The sequence below is a fragment of the Mauremys mutica genome, chromosome 1, assembly GCF_020497125.1.
Source record: "Mauremys mutica isolate MM-2020 ecotype Southern chromosome 1, ASM2049712v1, whole genome shotgun sequence".
NCBI classification, from domain to species: domain Eukaryota; kingdom Metazoa; phylum Chordata; order Testudines; family Geoemydidae; genus Mauremys; species Mauremys mutica.
In genome coordinates this window covers 114,985,070-115,007,598 of record NC_059072.1, presented here as the reverse complement: position 1 = coordinate 115,007,598, position 22,529 = coordinate 114,985,070, and the positions used below count along the sequence as shown (strand labels likewise).

The window sequence follows — 22,529 nt, the reverse complement described above, 5'->3', positions numbered from 1 at the left end:
TCTCTGCAGAGGCAGGCAAATACCTGTGTGTCCGTTTCTGCTCTTTTCATGTTTTCAAGGTTTTTTCCATAATCTGTTCTCACATTATATTGATAGAGCTTAGCTCCATTAGCACTTGAAGACCAGCCACTCCAGAGAATGCAAGAGACACAGAAATGTAAGTCTCAAGGGGACCTCTGATGCACCCTGACTGTTTTGGGGTTTTGCCGCTTTAGCATATAACTCACAAGGCACAAAGCTTTCCAAGTAACTGAATTTGGAAATATTTTACTGTTCATTCTAAACATATGAAGCTGCATTTCTCACATGTTCTTTCTGGCTGCATTTTGTAATGCTTAAGGAAAAGGCCTCTCCTCTCTACTGACAGTTTCTATGCCTTCAATAAAGATAAATATTAAGGAAATTGTAAACATTTGTACAATGAGCATGATCACATGAAAATGCAATTTCCCATTGGATTCCTTCTTGCTCACTGTACTGTACAGTCTTGTGGCACAAACCATTTCGTGGCATTACTTGTGATATTTTTGAAGGGGTGGGAGGTTCTGGTGCAGTTAGTTGGGGCAGCAAAAGAGTCATGGATAAATCAGAAGCAACTGAGATTCTTTAGTTTAATTTTGATACCCTAACCAGTGCCAAATCCATCTTAATTCCCACTCTTGTAGTCTTTTTATGTTAGTGCTATTGTAACCCACACATTTTCTGGGTGTGGTGTTCTGGCTCAGCGTGTGGCACTGAGACCACTTCAAGAGAGCACAATTAAGGAGTCTGGTCTACAGCCTCAGCTAATAGCTAGTTGGCTTTTATCTCATGCAGTAGAGGCTCATGCACTAAGCTCCTGAGATCCCCAGTTCAATCCTGCCGACTGGGCTTTGTCAGCATTACACTATCCCCTTCCCTTTTAAATGTTTATCCCAAGTGGGCAACTAGATTGAGATTCTGCCACCTTTCCCACTGAACATTGTCATGCAACATTAAAATATTTGCATGCAGACCAGGACTGAGCAAATAATGAATTTTTCATTTCGGGGCTGAACAAAAAATAAAATGAAAACCAATCAGTTCAAATCAAAACTCATTTTATTTTTCAGTTTTTCCTCATCAAAATGGAAGAAATGTTTTGATTTTTCATTTAATTCTCAAATGACCAAAACAAACTGTTTTGACTTTTTCAATTTCTTTCCCCCATTTTTTACTTGAATTTGCAAATGACTTGTGTTGTGAAAAAAGCATTTTTTGGCAAATTTATGATTAAAAAATATTTTCCCCAGCTCTTGCGAGGATTCTTCATCCTGTGTCAAACTGAGCTTCTGTTACCTGTGCTGAAGAATCCAGGTTCCTTAGCAAACTCATACACCTCTTTAGGTGGCCTGGCTACTGGGGTGGGGGACAAAACGCCCCACTGTGTTAGGCTGGGTTACACAAGCATTCTAATGTGGCAGCATTTCACACCCACTGTGTACAGGGGCAAATGACTACACAAGGTGCAGAGCAGTGGAGAAGCAGGCCTGTATGGTGCAAGTGTCCCAGGACATATTTTTGGATGTTTCCTACATTTTCAAATATATTGATTTCAATTACAACAGAGAATACTTCTCACTATATTTTTATTACAAATATTTGCACTGTAAAGAACAAAAATAGTATTTTTCAGTTCACCTCATACAAGTACTGTAGTGCAATCTCTTTATCATGACAGTTGAATTTACAAATGTAGAATTATGTACAAAAAAAATAACTGCATTGAAAATAAAGCTATGTAAAACTTTGTCCTACAAGTCTGCTCAGTCCTACTTCAGCCAATCGCTCAGACAAACAAACTTGGATACAATTTGCAGGAGATAATGCTGGCTGCTTCTTGTTTGTCACCTAAAAGTGAGAGGGGGCATTTGCATGGCCCTATTATAACTGACATTGCAAGCTATTTATGTCCCAGATGCACTAAAAATTTATATGTCCCTTCATCTTCCATAGGACATGCATCCATGCTGATGACAGGTTCTGCTCAATAACTATCCAAAGCAGAGTGGATGAACGCATGTTCATTTTCCATCATCTGAGTCAGATGCCACCAGCAGAAGGTTGATTTTCCTTTTTGGTAGTTTGGGTTCTGTAGTTTCTGCATTTGAGTGTTGCTCTTTTAAGATTTCTGAAAGCGTGCACCCCACCTCATCCCTCTAAGATTTTGGAAGGCACTTCTGATTCTTAAACCTTGGGTTAAGTGCTGTAGCTATTTTTAGAAATCTCACATTGGTACCTTCTTTGCATTCTGTCAAATCTGTAGTGAAAGTGTTCTTAAATCAAATGTGCTGGGTCATCATCTGAGACGAACAGGAAATATATGGCAGAACGTGGATGAGAGAGCTGAAGATCTAGAGTTCTCTCCCAAGGAATTCAGTCACAAATTCAATACATAATTTAACAACCATCATCAGCATGAAAGTATATCTTCTGCAATGGTGGCCAAAGCATGAAGGGACATATGAATGTTTAGCATATCTGTAACATAAATACCTTTCAACACTAGCTACAAAAGTGCCATGTGAACACCTGTTCTCACTTTCAGGTGACATTGTAAATAAGAAGCAGGCAGCAGCATATCCTGTAAATGTAAACAAACTTGTCTTACCAATTAGCAGACTAAGAAGTAGGTCTGAGTGGACTTGTAGGCTCTAAAGTTTTAGATTTTGTTTTTGAGAGCAGTTATGTAACAAAAAAAGTCTACATTTGTAAGTTGCACTTTCCTGATAAGAGATTGTACTACAGTACTTGTAGGTGAATTCAAAAATACTATTTCTTTTTACAGTCCAAATATTTGTAAGAAATATATAAAGTGAACACTGTACAGATTGTATTGTAATAGAAATCTATTTGAAAATGTAGGACATCCAAAAATATTTAATTGGTATTCTATTGTTTAAAAAAATTGTGCTTAATTGCACTGTTAATCATGATTTAGTTGAGTTAACTGCAATTAACAGCCCTACTTATTTCATTTGCTGAAGTCATAAATGATACTGGCAACAAACTTTTGCTGGAATAAGCTGCATCTCCCTTTCTAGTGTAGGCAAGGCCTTCACAGTGGCTTTTATAGACAGTAGGTATTGCAGAACCAGAGGGAAAACTGATCTAGTGTAGAAGGAGTGGGCTTAGAAAAATGCATCTGGAACAGCTTCTCTCCCATTGATTGAGTACAGCTACATTGTGCAAACTTTAGCACATTAGGAAATTCACAGCTGTAATAGTTGCTGTTGAGGCTTGTGTGCACTACCCTGCTGCAACTGGGCCCCCTTGTGCTAGTTACTGAATACTAGTAGATTTCAGTATACTGCATGATTACAGAAACTGTTATCCCCATTTTACAAGTGGTAGCATGTAGCCCTTTTACAGAGGCACAAAGCATAGAAGTGACTCGAGAGTAGCAGGGCTGAGAAGAGCCTAGTATCTAGGACATAGCTTGTTTACCACCTATCATAGCACCCTCAAGTTTGGCACTTTAAAAATACAACTGGGCTGCTCTGACCGATAAAGTTTTAAAAACACTGCTCTGCAAGACTCATGTGACTGCACTGCAAGTCTCATTTTCAATGAGAGCTTCAGCACTTAGTGCTTATATCACTTGTAAATGAAAGTTGTCTCGGGAGGTCCTGCAATGCTGAGTGGAGCAATGCCTAAATACCCTAGAAAGCAAAACATTGGGGGCCCTTGTGCTTAAAGGTATGTGGTGCACTAAATAGAACCCATATCCTCTGTATTATGGGCACTTTACCACCTTCATTTGAAATTCAAAAGCTCTTATTTTAATCTGTATGGTTTGCTTTTTAATTTCAAAGCAGTGATTGATGCCTTTCCTATTTGACAGGTAGGTCTGAGGCTGTGGGAAAAGCTGAGTTATTAACTTTTTGATAACAAGGGTTGAGGAACCTGGTGGTACCATAAATGCAATGGATTTGGGCATAAGCTTTTGTGGGTAAAGGACCATTTCAGATGTCCTTTACCCACAAGGGCTTATGCCCAAGTAAATCTGTTACCTTTAAGGTACCACCAGACTCCAGCTGTACTCTCAAAAAACCAACTACTGCTACCCCTGATACTTGTCACCCTATGATATGGATTTAAAGGGCCTGCTTTCCTAAGGGTGAAGATTGCATGTATAGCCTTTTACATTTCCAGATGTAAAGCAACGAAACTTGCAGCCTTGATTCAGACCCCAAGTGATTTTATAGGTGGTTGAAATTATACACTAGCACATCCACCCACCAGAATAACCAATATTTCATAGGCTGTGACATTTATGTCTCAGAGCCCCTCTAGGGACAGCCCTATTTTGAGATGGGCAAAGGAATCCCAGGCCTGTTCAGTCCTGGCCCCTGCCCCAGGAGAGAGCAACCCAGGTAGTGTCTAGCCCAGGTTGGCTAGACAGTGGTAGGAATTTTAACCAACTGCACTGTGTGCTTTTCAGAAGTGGCTACCTGAAATCCCAAGTGCAATTCTACCACAGCCATGAGAGCAACAAAAGTAATGTCTCTGTTTCAAGTTTAACCAGAAACTAAAGCATGTTCGTATCTAGAACTACTTAGAACCAAATCTAAAGCCTTAATTTCTATAGTATATGGGGTAAGCTGCCCAGGCTTTTAAGTGTCTACACACTAATGCCAATGGTTGCTGCTACTGGCAAACAAGGCTACATATAGCATGACTAACTGCAGGCACAGATGTCTACTATAGACCTGGAAATCACCTCTTAGAAAGAGCAGATTAGACCTTCATTCAAATGCAGTGGCATTTTATTTTGAAGACAGTGATAGCACAAACAAGTAGTATCTGAGCTGAGACATGATCTACATTATAGCAGTCACACAACACCTCCAGAAATTAGCAGAGATTTAGGCACAGTGCATACTAGTACTAGCCACTGGTGTCTTTCCTGAAGTATGACAGTACACAAAGTCAGAAGGAAGACTAAATGAATTTGCCTTCTTCCTTAGAAGTTGAAGTTTCAGATTTCTAGGTCACAGGTCCTCCTTAGACTTGGAGGCTTCCTCAGCCTCATTTTCTTGGTTTTGTGGTTCGAGGGAGTCTGCAGACACCTTACCAGATGGAATGAACGGTCCCACAACCCAAGACAGAGGAGTATTCTTCATCACGTATGCCATCAGCTCATCTACATGTTCCTGGGCCTTGGTCACCATCTCCTGGCTCTGGGTTAGGAGGCTGCTGGAGAGATCCTGGAAGGAATGGGCAGTGGAGAAGGATGCATGAAGCTCTTCGATGTTGCGATACACCTGTTTCACCTTATCCTGAAAGTTGGTGGGGAGACCTTGAATGCTGGATACTAGCATCTGGCAGGCATCCTGCAGCTGCTGGATAATGCTGCGGGACATAGCCAGAGTCTGAGACTCCATCTGTTGGAGAAACAGAAGCTTAATTCTAATGTTCAAAACACAATAAGGATCAAACTTGCTACTGACACTGCCTCTGCCTCAGGTGATGCTGTAAGGCAGCAAGTTATGTTTCCATCAGACCACTGATTGCAAGACCATTGGCACCAACAAGGTCTGCCATGATCTTTCAGGATAAAGAAGGCACAACTTGGCCTCTTTAAGAACCTCCATTGTCACAAGCAGCTTCTAACAGAGGCCATAAGCCATGTAAGATAGGTCACAATAGAGCTAAGCCAAGTTAGCAGGTGTCACTGGCTGCAAACCCATGATCTACAATCAGTTCAGGCTGGGCAGAGGTTTCAAAAGTAGTAAGCATGAATCGAAAGTGACTATGCTTCTTGGGCACAGACCTTGCTGGTGTGACATCACTTTAGGGATGTCTAAGCTAGGAAGCCACTCATTATGCTCAAAAAGGGAACAACTTTATGTAATAAAACTGAAGTCACCTGAGTTTGAGCTACTTATCCGAAGATGCAATTATTCTTGGCCTTGCAGGGTGGCTAACTTCAGACCAGAGCTGACACCAATTCGCCCCCCCCCTCCCATGCACACCCAAATGTACATACCTCTGGTTTTGCCAAATCCTTCATTTCACTGCTTTTTGGCTGCTCTCTATTCCAGCTCAGCCATATGTGATGGAACTGCTCCTGGACTTCTTGGAGAGATACACCTTGCTTAAGGTATTCAATCTAGAAGTGGATTAAGCATATTAAGAGATGAGATGTGCACATCAATTATTTAGTTCCACTGTTCAACATGCCTTCACCCCACAGTGTGGTATGCTCAATGCATCAAGAGGAGAAGGGTCTAGTTACATAACACAACTAGGAATGAGGTCTAAGCCTCATTGTATCACATTCTACACAGGTGTGGTTAGAGTGTTCCCCGCCCTGAAGGGCATCAGTTTTGAGAGATAGTTGAGTTCCTACCAGTCCCATGGTTTGATGAAGCTGGGAAAGAGCCTCTCTGATGCTTTGACTGGTATGTCTCATCTTGTTTATGGAATAGTGGTAGGCACATTGGCGAAGTTTGGTTGACAGGGAACCTAAACGCACGAAGTAACTCCGATGCACTTGTGGTTGTGCTGAAGACACTTCAGCCCCTTCCACAGATTCAGCAAGTTCAGCTACAGGGAAGAGAGTTCAGGTTGTTCACCCTCAGGTTAAGAGACTGGTAAAGGAGTACAAGCCATACTGATCTGCTAAATCTTAAGCTCCCTTGTAACAAGTGTTGGTCTTAACACCTATCAAGTACCATAGAGGTAGCTTCAGCCTTAAAGCAAAAACCCACATGCCACACAGCATTACTAATAATTTTGCTTACTTTACTAATGCCTGACTTCTAATGAATAGTCATGCTGATCATTCTTTCTAGTGCCCCCCTGTCCCCACTTCTTGCTCAGATCATTTTACATGCCCACCAACTGAAAGCTGAGACGAGGGTTAAGATATGAAAAGGCTGTAGAATGAGCCTGCATTTGCTGACAGATAAGATTGGGCCAAATTTCTCTCTAGGCTTCTCAAAGGGAGGATTACCCTAAACTTTTAGTGATAGTGGACCTGTCATTCATGTGTTCTGACCTAGTTCATCATCTGTCATGGGAAGATAGTGATCCAAGAGCTCTTCAGATTTCTCCAGCACAGCTTCCATTCCACTTATGGCCAGTTGGCCCATTCTTGATTCCACAACTGTGCTCATGCTGTCAGTGACCACTGATTTGGTGGTCTTCATACTGTCCTGCACAGCCTCTTTGGTCATATCTACCATTCTGATCACGGACTCCTTGACATCTGTCAGTCTGGAAGAGGCCAACTCCTGTGTTTCAGATGTAGCCTAGAGAAGAGTGATCAAGCAAGATATTTTACAGTAATTCAGGGCCATACCATCACATTTACCCAGAGATTGAGGTTGGGGAGGGGATTACCACCTGCTCTGCCCCATAGGTCACATCTTCAGGGGAAGAACTGCATCTTGCTGTTAAGCATCAGACCAGAGTTATATTTAGACCCTAGCTCCTGACTCTTGACCACTTTTAGTATGGAGTGTACCTCTGCTGGAGGAAGCATCCCATTATTGGCATCCCTTTCAGAAAGGCATGATGTTTTGTCTAGTGAGAGCGTGGTGAAAGTTACCTCATCAGCAGTCTGTTGAATTGGTAGATTCTCCTCCACTTTGTCAGGTACTTCAGAGACACCCTCCTCTGCTGTTGTCACTATAGAAAAAGCAGAGTTCAGTTTCTTAATTGGTCAGTTTTGCTATTGTAATATTTACATACTCTGGTTCACATCTGTAATGAAAGCTTCAGTTCTCCAATATGTTCAGGCAGCAATTGTTCTGGGTTGTAGGGGCTGCACATTTCCCCCTTCCTTCCCCATGTAAGGTGGTTCCCTCCCTCTCCCGCAACTTATGAACTCTCTCTCATGGAAAATTTTTACAATAGTGTCCCCTTCAATAGTTCATAGTTCCATGCTTCCTCCCATGCATCCTAACTGGGCAACTGAATTAAGATAGATGCTAGTCATAACTGAACACTTTCTCATCCCATCTATACATACTGCAGAATTCTCTTACCCAAGCAGTCTAGGCATTACTTTCCAGGCTCCCTCACCAAGTAAAAAGGTTTTTATGTTCTGAATAAAGTGCAATGATCTCACTCCATAGTCTTACAGCTCTGAAGCTTTTTGATCAAACATTTAACATCCCTCTGGAAGGCACCAAGAAGTTTTTGCAATGCCTTGGCTGCAATAAGTCCAACTAACTGTTCTCATGAAGGAAGCAAGTCAGGGAGCAGCCATTGCTGTTGAGCTATTGCCTGATAAGCAGCTAGTTAAGAAAAGTTTAGCAGTTGTAGTCTGTTTGCAGTGTTGTTGTAGCCATGTTGGTCCAGAGAGATTAGACAAGATGAGTGAGGTAATCTTTTGTTAGACCAACTTCTGTTGGTGAGCCTAGATTTTGAGGCTCTCTGGTTGCAGAATGAGGAGACCTCATTTTGCAATTAGGTACCTTTCAAAGGGTGTTGCTTCTTAAAGGGAAAGAGCTTAGCACTAATCTCACCTCCTGGCTACAGTGAAGGTGAGGGCAGGCTCAGCAATAGTAATTAGTGTAAGCAAAGCCCTTTGTTAGCCTCTAGCAGATGTTAGCTTACATGCATGGGCTACTGTATTATTCCTATATAGGACCACCACCCCCACTGCCAGCTTCTCCTCCAGTACTGAAGGAGTACTGATCTTCATGGACCTGAGTTTTAGAGATGAAAGCTTCCTGACAGGGTGTTAAGAGTCTACTTTTGAGACACTGTACCATATAAATAGAAAGGTCTGCATAGATGCTTTACTCACCCTCAGGTTCAAGTTTAGTTACAACTGGCTGTGCACTGCTAACTACAGCATTGGTTATGGAGGTCACTCCCTTCTCTGCCATGTCACAGATGGACCTCACATAGGGATGGCTCTCCTTGGTGGAAGCATAGGCAGTGGCAGCCAGATCATAGGCAGAGTTGACTAAAGGTAGACTGGCCACCCTCCTCAAGACATTCTAGTGAGGCAAGGGACAGAACAGTGAGTCAGGGAGGCAACGTTCTACACTGGGGCTGAACCTTTACTTTTTCAAGTGGTTACACCCTTGATGTGTTGGCCCCAATCAAAGGATTGCTTAATGGTCAAAAATCTGAAGAGGCCCAACAGCTGCTTTTGAAGTTAGTACTGAAACTGGATCACAAAGTTAACTAAGGCAAGAAGAATTCTTAAATCTCATAAACCAGGCTATTTTGCAGCCTCTGGAAGAGCAACTGCACAAATCTCTAGACACTGAGATGTGGTATATGTGAAGCCTGCTACCAGATAACAGCCAGCCATCTTTCATATTCACATGTTGAACCAGCAATGCTTAAGAGGGAGCACCTACCTGTTGCTCTTCCTCCCCATGCTCTGGGGATGCCATAGTTGTGTCTTTTCCATTAGAAGCCATGGTATGATCAGATCTACCTGAAAAGGGCAAGAAGAAAGGCCTGAAAATACAAGCTGAGTTTCTTAAGGAAAAAAGTTACAGCACCCTAAAGACAAGGGTGGTGTTCTACTCCAGAGAGGGACTAGAAAAAATGGCAGGGCCCTCATCAGATTAGGAAGGAATATATAGAGGACTAGTGAGCTAAATACATTGACACTGCTTTTTTGTAAGCAAGAAATATTTCAGTTCTGCTACAGCTAAGGAGAAAGCAAACAGGAGGATTCCTTCTCAAAAAGGAGAAGATTTTTCAACCACTCTGTACCATGAGATTCTATTAAAGACAGTAGGTGTCACTACTACTAAAGGCCATTTAATACTTCTAACTATGGGGGGGTGGGGGGGGTAAGAATGGGATCCTATCTCACCAGCTAAGAGGCTTAAAGCCAGGGAGCATTAAGTTTCCCAGACCCAACTTCCCAACCCCTGTCCTACCCACAGCTTCTTACTACAGACATTTACACATACAAACATTTCTTAGTCACAGAAGTACAAAGCCCTGACCAAGGAACCATATAAACAATTAAAACAAAACCTCAGCAACAAGTCCCACTCCTTCAAAGACTCCAGACACTGCTTTACTTCACTCCCCACCTGGTCAGATTTTATACACCCCTGGTGATGTAATTGTGAGGGAAGGGCGTGAAATACTCAGGACTGACAGTTCAGGTAATCAGTGAAAAGAAGGCTCTGCTAACCAATAGGAGAATGCAAATCCTTTGGGGACTGGAAAGTTTGGGAGTGAGTTATTCCCCAAATGTGATTCCAATTAACTGCACTGGGTCTTTGCTGTCATCCAGCTGAACTCACTTTGAATCCACAACCTGCCTAGAAACAGTTGCTAGTTAGGATGGGTAACATTTTCAAAAAGACCTGTGTGACTTAAAAAGCCATTGACTTTCATTGCCCTTTCCAATGGGAAAAGGGAGAGAAAAGTGGGTTTTTTTTTAAAAGGTAGAGAAAAGGGTAAAAAATTGAAATGGAACTTTTCATTTTATGAAAAATCTAAAAAAAAAACCAACATAAAAAACCCCAAACAAATAAAAAATCAGCCAAATATAGACCATCTATGGCGGTAAGGTTGCAGATAGCAATGTGTCTGCTTCACCTGCATGTTGGCCATAGTTTCAAAGTAAAAAACTGGCACATTGGAACAAGGAGTGGCATATTGGAGACAGGTAGTTTTTTCCAGTGGTTAGAATACTAGCCTAGGATTTGAGCTGGGTTCAATTTTATGCTCTACCACGGACTTCCTGTGTGACCTTGTACAAGTCACTTAGCCTTTTGATGCCTCAGTTTCCCCTCTGTACAGTGGGGATAATATGGCTTCCATGCTTCATAGAAGTTTTGTGAGGTGCTCAGATACTCTGACAATCAGGGCTATAGAAATACCTTAGATAGATAGTGAAGCATTTTGTTGGGGAACAAGAGTTAGGTAGGGTAACTGGAAGAACTTGCCCTTCTCCACCTTCATCCCCCTTTCAGAAAAAAGGGAACGTGTGCCACTTTCTGTTTCAGGGAAGGGTGGGAGAAAAGAGTCTTTATTCTTTTGTCACCCCTTCCTTGTTCTCCCTCAGAGTTTGAATTGGAATTGGATTGAACTGGAAAAAAGGTGGTGGTACTGTCCCAAGTCCTGCCCACAATCCAAGCTCTGCCTATATGAGATGCTGCTTATAGCAGATTGTGCAGGTGTAAAGAACATGAGCACACATGCTCTGCTGGGTTCCCCTTTGGGCTCTCTGTAAGGTTCAGCTACACCACTGGATATGGCCAGATTAAGATGGCTGCAAAGAAAAGCTTGAGATTATCCACTGAATAGAACTGAGACAGTGATGTCTGCCTGTGTCTGCCCCCAGCCTCCTGCAGAGGGAGAAGCAGCATCCATAACAAGGGAGGTAACTCTTTATCCCCCACTTTGCCCTTGCTGTTCTTGGTGTGCGCCCACCCACCTTCCTAGGATTTCAACAGGTAAATGCCTAGCTGGGCTCTGTGAGATTGGTGGCATCTGGTCTTTTAGCCCCAAGGGTCAGATATTGGCCATGGGAATGTGACTAGTTCCCTAATGACATCCACTCTCACCATGAAAATGAGATGCCACCCCAAGTAGATTATGCAGATCTGCAATGCTCCCTCTCTTTTCTTGCTTACTTTGATCAGCAGTGAAATAGTGAAATTCTAGACATGTATATCACCATCACTTGGCATCAGAGTTATCCCACTTTGATGAATGGGGCAGTTCACGCCTCTCTGAGCTCCTGTGTCAGGCTTTGTGGCATTACTTGTGATATGTTTGAAGAGGTGGGAGGTTCTGGTGCAGTTAGTTGGGGCAGCAAAAGAGTCATGGATAAACCAGAAGCAACTGAGATTCTTTAGTTTAATTTTGATACCCTAACCAGTGCCAAATCCATCTTAATTCCCACCCTTGTAGTCTTTTTATGTTAGTGCTATTGTAACCCACACATCTTCTGGGTGTGGTGTTCTGGCTCAGCGCATGGCACCGAGACCACTTCAAGAGAAAGCAATTAAGGAGTCTGCTCTACAGTCTCGGCTAATACCCAGTTGGCTTTTATCTCATGCAGTAGAGGCTCATGCACTAAGCTCCAGAGACCCCCAGTTCAATCCTGCCAACTGGGCTTTGTCAGTGTTACACTGTCCCCTTCCCTTCTAAATGTTTATCCCAAGTGGGCAACTAGACTGAGATTCTGCCACCTTTTCCTCTTAACATTGTCATGCAACATTAAAATATTTTCGTGCGGACCAGGACTGAGCAAATAATGAATTTTTCATTTCCGGGGCTGAACAAAAAGTAAAATTAAAAACAATCAGTTCAAATCAAAACTCATTTTATTTTTCAGTTTTTCCTCATTGAAATTGAATAAATGAGCAAATGTGTCTCAAGCTAAATGAAAATTCACTTGACCCCAAATTATTTTTTTTTCAGTTTTTCATTTCATGTAGGTTTTGCGTGCTTTTTACCCCCTCCCTTTTTTACAATCTAGCTAAATTTTGAAAGGAAACACCATTTCAAAATGAAAAAAAAAATCAAATGTTTCATTTCCAGATGTTCAACATGAAACTATTTGAAATGAAAAGTCAAAACATTTCATTCTGAAATGACCAAAAAAAACTGTTTTGACTTTTTCAATCTCTTTCCCCCATTTTTTACTTGAATTTGCAAATAACTTGTGTTCTGAGAAAAGCATTTTTTGGCAAATTTATGATTAAAAATATTTTACCCAGCTCTAGCGAGGATTCTTCATCCTGTGTCAAACTGAGCTTCTGTTACCTGTGCTGAAGAATCCAGGTTCCTTAGCAAACTCATACACCTCTTTAGGTGGCCTGGCTACTGGGGTGGGGACAAAACACCCCACTGTGTTAGGCTGGGTTACACGACCATTCTGATGTGGTAGTATTTCACACCCACTGGGCACAGGGCAAATGACTACACAAGATGCAAAGCAGTGGAGAAGCAGGCCTGTATTGTGCAAGTGTCCCAGGACATATTTTTTGATGTTTTCTACCTTTTCAAATATATTGATTTCAATTACAACAGAGAATACAAAGTGTATAGTACTCACTATATTTTTATTACAAATATTTGCACTGTAAAGAACAAAAATAGTATTTTTCAATTCACCTCATACAAGTACTGTAGTACAGCCTCTTTATCACAACAGTTGAATTTACAAATGTAGAATTATGCACAAAAAATAACTGCATTGAAAATAAAACAATGTAAAACTTTGTCCTACAAGTCTGCTCAGTCCTACTTCAGCCAATCACTCAGACAAACAAACTTGGATACAATTTGCGGGAGATAATGCTGGCTGCTTCTTGTTTGTCATCTAAAAGTGAGAGGTGGCATTTGCATGGCACTATTGTAGCTGACATTGCAAGCTATTTATGTCCCAGATGCACTAAAAATTCATATGTCCTTTCATCTTCCATAGGACATGCATCCATGCTGATGACAGGTTCTGCTCAATAACTATCCAAAGCAGAGTGGATGGACATTTGTTCATTTTCATCATCTGAGTCAGATGCCACCAGGAGAAGGTTGATTTTCCTTTTTGGTGGTTTGGGTTCTGTAGTTTCCACATCTGAGTGTTGCTCTTTTAAGATGTCTGAAAGCTTGCATGCCACCTTGTTGCTCTAAGATTTTGGAAGGCACTTCTGATTCTTAAACCTTGGGTTAAGTGCAGTAGCTATTTTTAGAAATCTCACATTGGTACCCTCTTTGCATTTTGTCAAATCTGCAGTGAAAGTGTTCTTAAAACAAACGTGCTGGGTCATCCTCTGAGACTGCTAACATTGTGAAATATATGTCAGAATGGGTAAAATGGAGCTGAAGATATAGTCCTCCCACAAGAAGTTCAGTCACAAATTTAACTAATGCATTATTTTTTTTTAACAACCATCATCAGCATAAAAGCATATCCTCTGCAATGGTGGCTGAAGCATGAAGGGGCTTATGAATGTTTAGCATATCTGGAACATAAATGCCTTGCAACACCAGCTACAAAAGTGCCATGTGAACACCTGTTCTCACTTTCAGGTGACATTGTAAATAAGCAGCAGCATATCCTGTAAATGTAAACAAACTTGTCTGTCTTACCAATTGGCAGAATAAGAAGTAGGACTGATTAAAAATGTAAAACTTTAGAGCCTATATGTCATGTTTGAGAAGAGTTATGTAACCCCAACCCCCCCCAAAAAAAGAGTACATTTCTAGGTTGCACTTTCCTGCTAGAGATTGTAGTACAGTACTTGTAGGTGAATTGAAAAAATACCATTTATTTTTTTACAGTCCACTATTTGTAAAAAATATACATAAAGTGAGCACTCTACAGATTGTATTGTAATAGAAATCTATTTGAAAATGTAGGACATCCAAAAATATTTAATTGGTATTCTATTGTTTAAAAAAAAAATTGTGCTTAATTGCACTGTTAATCATGATTTAGTTGAGTTAAGTAGGGCTGGTTAATTGCAGTTATTTCATTTGCTGAAGTCATAAATGATACTGGCAACAAACTTTTGCTGGAATAAGCTGCAGCTCCCTTTCTAGTGTAGGCAAGGCATTCACAGTGGCTTTTATAGAAGGTAGGTATTCCAGAACCACTAGATCAGTTTTCCTTCTGTAGAAGGAGTGGCTTAGAAAAATGCATCTGGAACAGCTTCTCTCCCATTGACTTTAGGTACAGCTACATTGTGCTAACTTTAGCACTTCTGCACATTAGAATGATCACAGCTGTAATAGTTGCAGTTGAGGCTTGTGTGCTACCCTGCTGCAACTGGGCCCCTTGTGCTAGTTACTGAATATAAACATTTCAAACTACTGCATGATTCCAGAGAATCTATCCCCATTATACAAGTGGCCCTTTTACAGAGGCACAAAGCATAGAAATGCCTTAGGGAGTAGCAGTGCTAGGAATAACTTAGGACATAGGTGGTAATAAGCTATCAAACACTCAAGCTTGGCCTGGGTTTCTGAATGAAGTGCTTTAATCTGAGCAGCCCAGTTTTATTTTTAAAAGTTTTTAAAACCCTGCTCTGCAAGACCCATGTGACAGCAATGTCACTCATTGACAATGAGACTTGTGATATGAGCACTAATTGCTCATATCACTTGTAAATGAAAGTTGTCTCAGGGAGGTCCTGCAATGCAGAGTGGAGCAATGCCTAAATACCTTTAAGCACAAGGGCCCTAATGTTTTTGCTTTCCTAGGGTATGTGGTGCCCTAAACAGAACCCATATCCTCTGTATTATGGGCACTGTACCATCTTTTGAAATTCAGAAGCTCTTATTTTAGTGTCTGATTTGTATGGAAAATACAAAGCAAGTGATTGATGCCTTTGACAGGTAAGTCTGAGGCTGTGGGAAAAGCTGAATTACTCACATTTTGATGACAAAAAAGGGTTGAGGAAGCATCTGAAGTGGTCCTTCACCCACAAAAGCTTATGCCCAAATAAATGTTGCCTTTAAGGTACCAGACAGCCTGTACCCACAAAAAAACCAAACACTGCTACCTCTGATACTTGTCACCCTGATGTGGATTTAAAGGGCCTGCTTTCCTAAGGGTGAAGATTGCATCTACCACCTTTCACATTTCCAGCTGTGAAGTGTGGAAATATGCAGCCTTGCTACAGACTCAGTGATTTTATAGGTGGTTGAGATTACATACACACTAGCACATCCACCCACCAGAATAACTAATATTTTATAGACTGACATTTATGCACTAGAACCCCTCTAGGGACAGCCCTATTTTGAGATGGGCAAAGGAATCCCAGGCCTGTTTTCTCCTGTGGCAGGGGCCAGGACTGAGCAACCCAGGTAGTGTCTAGCCCAGGTTGGCTAGACAGTGGTAGGAATTTTAGCCAACTGCACTGTTGGGATTTTGGGGAGCAACTTCTGAAAAGCAAAGTGCAATTCTACCACAGCCATGAGAGCAACAAAAGTAATGTTTCTGTTCTACGTTTAACCAGAAACTAAAGCATGTTTCCAGGTGTGAGTGGTTGATCTAGAACTACTTAGAACCAAATCTAGAGCCTTAATTTGTACAGTATATGGGGTAAGTTCCCCAGGCTTTTAAGTGTCTACACACTGATGCCAATGGTTGCTGCTACTGGCAAACAAGGCTACATATAGCATGACTAATTGCAGGTGCATATGTCTACTATAGAACTGGAAATCACCTCTTAGAAAGAGCAGATTAGACCTTCATTCAAATGCAGTGGCATTTTATTTTGAAGACAGTGATAGCACAAACAAGTAGTATCTGAGCTGAGAAGTGATCTACATTATAGCAGTCACACAACACCTCCAGAAATTAGTAGAGATTTAGGCACAGTGCATATTAGTACTAGCCACTGGTGTCTTTCCTGAAGTATGACAGTACACACGAAGTCAGAAGGAAGACTAAATGAATTTGCCTTCTTCCTTAGAAGTTGAAGTTTCAGGTTTCTAGGTCACAGGTCCTCCTTAGACTTGGAGGCTTCCTCAGCCTCATTTTCTTGGTTTTGTGGTTCGATGGAGTCTGCAGACACCTTACCAGATGGGATGAATGGTCCCACAACCCAAGACAGAGGAGTATTCTTCATCACGTATGCCATCAGCTCATCTACATGTTCCTGGGCCTTGGTCACCATCTCCTGGCTCTGGGTTAGGAGGCTGCTGGAGAGATCCTGGAAGGAATGGGCAGTGGAGAAGGATGCATGAAGCTCTTCAATGTTGTGATACACCTGTTTCACCTTATCCTGAAAGTTGGTGGGGAGACCTTGAATGCTGGATACTAGCATCTGGCAGGCATCCTGCAGCTGCTGGATAATGCTGCGGGACATAGCCAAAGTCTCAGACTCCATCTGTTGGAGAAACAGAAGCTTAATTCTAATGTTCAAAACACAGTAAGGATCAAACTTGCTACTGCCACAGGTGATGTTGTAAGGCAGCAAGTTATGCTGCAAGGTACTAATGGCAGTTGACGTCTGATGGAAAGACCATGGGCACCAACAAGGTCTGCCATGATCTTTCAGGATACATAAAGAGGCCAAGTTGTGCCTTCCCTAAGAGAAGCCACTTGTGACAATGGAGGCTAACAGAGGCAATAAGCCATGTAAGATGGCTTAGCTCTATTCTGTCCTAAGCCAAGTTAACAGGCATGTCACAGGTTGCAAACCCATGATCTACAATCAGTTTTCAGGCTGGGCAGAGGTTTAAAAAGTAGTAAGCATGAATCTAAAGCAACTATGCTTCTTGGGCACAGACCTTGCTGGGGTGACATCACTTTAGGGATGTCTAAACTAGGAAGCCACTCATTACGCTCAAAACAGAACAACTTTTTGTAATAAAACTAAAGTCACCTGAGTTTGAGCTACTTATCCACAGATGCAATTATTCTTGGCCTTGCAGGGTGGCTAACTTCAGACCAGAAGTGACACCAACCCCCCCCCCCCGCACCCCCCCCTCCCATGCACACCCAAATGTACATACCTCTGGTTTTGCCAAATCCTTCATTTCACTGCTTTTTGGCTGCTCCTTATTCCAGCTCAACCATATGTGATGGAACTTCTCCTGGACTTCTTGGAGAGAGACACCTTGCTTAAGGTATTCAATCTAGAAGTGGATTAAGCATATTTAGATGAGACATTTGCACATCAATTTAGTTCCACTGTTTGACATGTCTTCACCCCACAGTGTGGTATGCTCAATGCATGAAGAGTTGAAGGGTCTAGTTACATAAACACAACTATGAATGAAGTCTAAGCCTCATTGTATCACATTCTATACAGGTGTGGTTAGAGTGTTCCCTGCTCTGAAGGGCATCAGTTTTGAGAGATAGTTGAGTTCCTACCAGTCCCATGGTTTGATGAAGCTGGGAAAGAGCCTCTCTGATGCTTTGACTGGTATGTCTCATCTTGTTTAGGGAATACTGGTAGGCACGTTGGCGAAGTTTGGTCGACAAGGACCCTAAACGCACGAAGTAACTCCGATGTTCTTGTGGTTGTGCTGAAGACACTTCAGCCCCTTCCACAGATTCAGCAAGTTCAGCTACAGGGAAGAGAGTTCAGGTTGTTCACCCTCAGGTTAAGAGACTGGTAAAGGAGTACAAGCCATACTGATCTGCTAAATCTTAAGCAGCCTTGTAACAAGCATCTGTCTTAGCACCTATCAAGTACCACAGAGGTAGCTTCAGCCTTAAAACAAAAACCCACATGCCACACAGCATTACTAAGGATTTTGCATACTTTGATAATGACTGGCTTCTAATGAATAGTCATGCCCATCATTCCTTCTAGTACCACCCTGTCCCCTCTTCTTGCTCAAATCATTTTACATGCCCACCAACTAAAGTTAACCCTCAGTCTCAGCTATGAAAAGGCTGTAGAATGAGCCTGCATTTGGTGACAGATAAGATTGAGAAGCATTGAAAGAAGTTTGGCCCAAAGGCAGGATTACCCTAAACTTTTAGGCATAATAGGCCTGTCATTCATGTGTTCTGACCTAGTTCAGCATCTGTCATGGGAAGATAGTGATCCAAGAGCTCTTCAGATCTCTCCAGCACTGCTTCCATTCCACTTATGGCCAGTTGGCCCATTCTTGATTCCACAACTGTGCTCATGCTGTCAGTGACCATTGATTTAGTGGTCTTCATACTGTCCTGCACAGCCTCTTTGGTCATATCTACCATTCTGATCATGGTCTCCTTGACATCTGTCAGTCTGGAAGAGGCCAACTCCTGCGTTTCAGATGTAGCCTAGAGAAGAGTGATCAAGCAAGATATTGTACAGTAATTCAGGGCCATGCCACCACGTTTACCCAGAGATTGAGGTTGGGGAGGAGATTACCACCTGCTCTGCCCCATAGGTCACATCTTCAGGGGAAGAACTGCATCTTGCTGTTAAGCATCAGACCAGAGTTATATTTAGACCCTAGCTCCTGCCTCTTGACCACTTTTAGTATGGAGTGTTCCTCTGCTGGAGGAAGCATCCCATTATTGGCATGCCTTTCTGAAAGGCATGATGTTTTGTCTAGTGAGAGGGTGGTGACAGTTACCTCATCAGCAGTCTGTTGAAGGATTGGTAGATTCTCCTCCACTTTGTCAGGAACTTCAGAAACACACTCATCTGCTGTTGTCACTATAGAAAAAACCAAAGTTCAGTTTCTTAATTGGTCAGTTTTGCTATTGTAAGATTTACAGCCTCTGGCTCACATCTGTAATGAGAGCTTCAGTTCTTCAATATGTTCAGGCAGCAATTGTCCTGGTTTGTAGGGGCTGCACATTTCCCCCTTCCTTCCCCATGTAAGGTGGTTCCCTCCCTCTCCCAAAAAGAGATGAACTCTTTTGTAAAGATTTTCCATGAAAAAATAGTGTCCCCTTCAATAGTTCATAGTTCCATGCTTCCTCCCACGCATCCTAATTGGGCAACTGAATTAAGATAGATGCTAGTCATAACTGAACACTTTCTCATCCCATCTATACATACTGCAGAATTCTCTTACCCAAGCAGTCTAGGCATTACTTTCCAGGCTCCCTCACCAAGTGAGAGGTTTTTATGTTCTGAATAAAGTGCAATGATCTCACTCCATAGTCTTACAGCTCTGAAGCTTTTTGATCAAACATTTAACATCCCTCTGGAAGGCACCAAGAAGTTTTTGCAATGCCTTGGCTGCGATAAGTCCAACTAACTGTTCTCATGAAGGAAGCAAGTTAGGGAACAGCCATTGCTGTTGAGCTATTGCCTGATAAGCAGCTAGTTAAGAAAAGTTTAGCAGTTGTAATTGGTTTGCAGTGTTGTTGTAGCCATGTTGGTCCAGAGATATTAGACAAGATGAGTGAGGTAATATTTTGTTGGACCAACTTCTGTTGGTGACAGCCTAGATTTTGAGGCTCTCTGGTTGCAGAATGAGGAGATCTCCTCATTTTGCAATTAGGTACCTTTCAAAGGGTGTTGCTTCTTAAAGGGAAAGGAGCTTAGCACTAATCTCACCTCCTGGCTACAGTGAAGGTGAGGGCAGGTTCAGCAATAGTAATTAGTGTAAGCAAAGCCCTTTGTTAGCCTCTAGCAGATGTTAGCTTACATGCATGGGCTAAATAGAAAGGTCTGCATAGATGCTTTACTCACCCTCAGGTTCAAGTTTAGTTACAACTGGCTGTGCACTGCTAACTGCAGCATTGGTTATGGAGGTCACTCCCTTCTCTGCCATGTCACAGATGGACCTCACATAGGGATGGCTCTCCTTGGTGGAAGCATAGGCAGTGGCAGCCAGATCATAGGCAGAGTTGACTAAAGGTAGACTGGCCACCCTCCTCAAGACAGTCTAGTGAGGCAAGGGACAGAACAGTGAGTCAGGGAGGCAACGTTCTACACTGGGGCTGAACCTTTACTTTTTCAAGTGGTTACACCCTTGATGTGTTGGCCCCAATCAAAGGATTGCTTAATGCAAAAATCTGAAGAGGCCCAACAGCTGCTTTTGAAGTTAGTACTGAAACTGGATCACAAAGTTAACTAAGGCAAGAAGAATTTTTAAAATCTCATTATAAACCAGGCTATTTTGCAGCATCTGGAAGAGCAACTGCACAAATCTCTAGACTCCGAGATGTGCATATGTGAAGCCTGCTACTAGATAACAGCCAGCCATCTTTCATATTCACATGTTGAACCAGCAATGCTTAAGAGGGAGCACCTACCTGTTGCTCTTCCTCCCCATGCTCTGGGGATGCCATAGTTGTGTCTTTTCCATTAGAAGCCATGGTATGATCAGATATACCTGAAAAGGGCAAGAAGAAAGGCCTGAAGTTACAGGTTAAGTTTCTTAAGGAAAAGTTATAGCACCCTAAAGACAAGAGTGGTGTTCTACTCCAGAGAGGGACTAGAAGAAATGACAGGGCCCTCATCAGATTAGCAAGGAATATTTAGAGGAATAGTGAGCTAAATACATGGTCACTCCTTTTTTAAAACAAGAAATATTTCAGTTCTGCTACAGCTAGAGAAGAAAGCAAGCAGGATTCCTTCTCATGGCATAGAGTGTTTGAAAGTCTTTGGTTTTTTTGGAGAATCTATTAAAGGCAGTAGGTGTCACTACTACTAAAGGCCATTTAATAGCTTTAACTACAGGGGGTGGGTAAGAGTGGGATCCTGTCTCATCAGTTAAGAGGCTTAAGGCCAGGGAGCATTAAGTTTCCCAGACCCATCTTCCCAACCCCTGTCCTACCCACAGCTTCTTAATAAAGACATTTACACATACAAACCTTTCTTAGTCACATAAGTGCACAGCCCTGACCAAGGAACTATATAAACAATTAAAATTAAACTAAAAAGCCTCACCAACAAGTCCCACTCCTTCAAGGAATGACCCACTGACCTTTCTCAGTACTCCAGACACTGCTTTATTTCACTCCCCACCTGGTCAGATTTTATACACCCCTGGTGATGTAATTGTGAGGGAAGGGAGTGAAATACTCAGGACTGACAGTTCAGGTAATCAGTGAAAAGAAGACTTTGCTAACCAATAGGAGAATGCAAATCCTTTGGGGACTGGAAAGATTGGGAGTGAATTATTCCCCAAATGTGATTCCAATTAACTGCACTGGGTCTTTGCTGTCATCGAGCTGAACTCACTTTGAATCCACAACCTGCCTAGAAACAGTTGCTAGTTAGGATGGGTAACATTTTCAAAAACACCTGTGTGACTTAAAAAGCCATTGACTTTCATTGCCCTTTCCAATGGGAAAAGAGAGAGAAAAGTGGTTTTTTTAAAAGGTAGAGAAAAGGGTAAAAAATTGAAATGGAACTTTTCATTTTATGAAAAATCTAAAAAAAACCCAAAACATAAAAAACCCCAAACAAATAAAAAATCAGCCAAATATAGACCATCTCTGGCAGTAAGGTTGCAGATAGCAATGTGTCTGCTTCACCTGCATGTTGGCCATAGTTTCAAAGTAAAAAACTGGCACATTGGAACAAGGAGTGGCATATTGGAGACAGGTAGTTTTTTCCAGTGGTTAGAATACTAGCCTAGGATTTGAGCTGGGTTCAATTTTATGCTCTACCACAGACTTCCTGTGTGACCTTGTACAAGGCCTCCTGATGCCTTTTTATGCCTCAGTTTCCCCTCTGTACAGTGGGAATACTATGGCTTCCATGCTTCATAGAAGTTTTGTAAGATGCTCAGATACTCTGACAATCAGGGCTATAGAAATACCTTAGATAGATAGTGAAGCATTTTGTTGGGGAACAAGAGTTAGGCAGGGTAACTGGAAGAACTTGCCCTTCTCCACCTTCATCCCCCTTTCAGAAAAAAGGGAACGTGTGCCACTTTCTGTTTCAGGGAAGGGTGGGAGAAAAGAGTCTTTATTCTTTTGTCACCCCTTCCTTGTTCTCCCTCAGAGTTTGAATTGGAATTGGATTGAACTGGAAAAAAGGTGGTGGTACTGTCCCAAGTCCTGCCCACAATCAGATTGTGCAGGTGTAAAGAACATGAGCACACATGCTCTGCCGGGTTCCCCTTTGGGCTCTCTGTAAGGTTCAGCTACACCACTGGATATGGCCAGATTAAGATGGAGGCACAATAGCCACATG

The 22,529-nt window shown here is 42.1% G+C and overlaps 2 protein-coding genes across 4 annotated transcripts; both read right to left on the bottom strand.

The window, feature by feature from the left end:
* Window positions 1-4,772: 4,772 nt before the first annotated feature.
* LOC123352345 (perilipin-3-like) lies at window positions 4,773-21,325 on the bottom strand. 2 transcript variants are annotated; one of them, XM_044992298.1, is made up of 8 exons: window positions 21,279-21,325; window positions 9,348-9,427; window positions 8,783-8,978; window positions 7,577-7,656; window positions 7,025-7,277; window positions 6,374-6,570; window positions 6,011-6,133; window positions 4,773-5,405 (listed from the first exon to the last, which is right to left on the bottom strand). In XM_044992298.1, the coding sequence occupies exons 2-8, from the start codon at window positions 9,408-9,410 to the stop codon at window positions 5,013-5,015; spliced, it is 1,305 nt and encodes a 434-aa protein (XP_044848233.1). In that variant the 5' UTR covers window positions 9,411-9,427; window positions 21,279-21,325; the 3' UTR covers window positions 4,773-5,012. The 2 variants fall into 2 exon arrangements, with proteins under 2 accessions (XP_044848233.1, XP_044848223.1); XM_044992288.1 differs by lacking the exon at window positions 21,279-21,325 and adding an exon at window positions 9,982-10,095.
* LOC123352333 (perilipin-3-like) lies at window positions 16,170-21,446 on the bottom strand. Of its 2 annotated transcripts, none has more exons than XM_044992240.1 (8): window positions 21,313-21,446; window positions 20,639-20,718; window positions 20,073-20,268; window positions 19,003-19,085; window positions 18,451-18,703; window positions 17,801-17,997; window positions 17,440-17,562; window positions 16,170-16,811 (listed from the first exon to the last, which is right to left on the bottom strand). In XM_044992240.1, the coding sequence occupies exons 2-8, from the start codon at window positions 20,699-20,701 to the stop codon at window positions 16,419-16,421; spliced, it is 1,308 nt and encodes a 435-aa protein (XP_044848175.1). In that variant the 5' UTR covers window positions 20,702-20,718; window positions 21,313-21,446; the 3' UTR covers window positions 16,170-16,418. The 2 variants fall into 2 exon arrangements, with proteins under 2 accessions (XP_044848175.1, XP_044848186.1); XM_044992251.1 differs by having other exon boundaries at window positions 16,170-16,634.
* Window positions 21,447-22,529: the final 1,083 nt, after the last annotated feature.

Coding starts and splice junctions, on each gene's coding strand:
- LOC123352345 (XM_044992298.1), bottom strand. CDS start 9,410: ATGGCTTCTAATGGAAAAGACACAACTATGGCATCCCCAGAGCATGGG. Junction 8,979..9,347: donor ATGGGGAGGAAGAGCAACAG/GTAGGTGCTCCC, acceptor TTGCCTCACTAG/AATGTCTTGAGGAGGGTGGC. Junction 7,657..8,782: donor AACTAAACTTGAACCTGAGG/GTGAGTAAAGCA, acceptor CTTTTTCTATAG/TGACAACAGCAGAGGAGGGT.
- LOC123352333 (XM_044992240.1), bottom strand. CDS start 20,701: ATGGCTTCTAATGGAAAAGACACAACTATGGCATCCCCAGAGCATGGG. Junction 18,704..19,002: donor TTCAACAGACTGCTGATGAG/GTAACTGTCACC, acceptor ACTCTTCTCTAG/GCTACATCTGAAACGCAGGA. Junction 16,812..17,439: donor AGGATTTGGCAAAACCAGAG/GTATGTACATTT, acceptor TTTCTCCAACAG/ATGGAGTCTGAGACTTTGGC.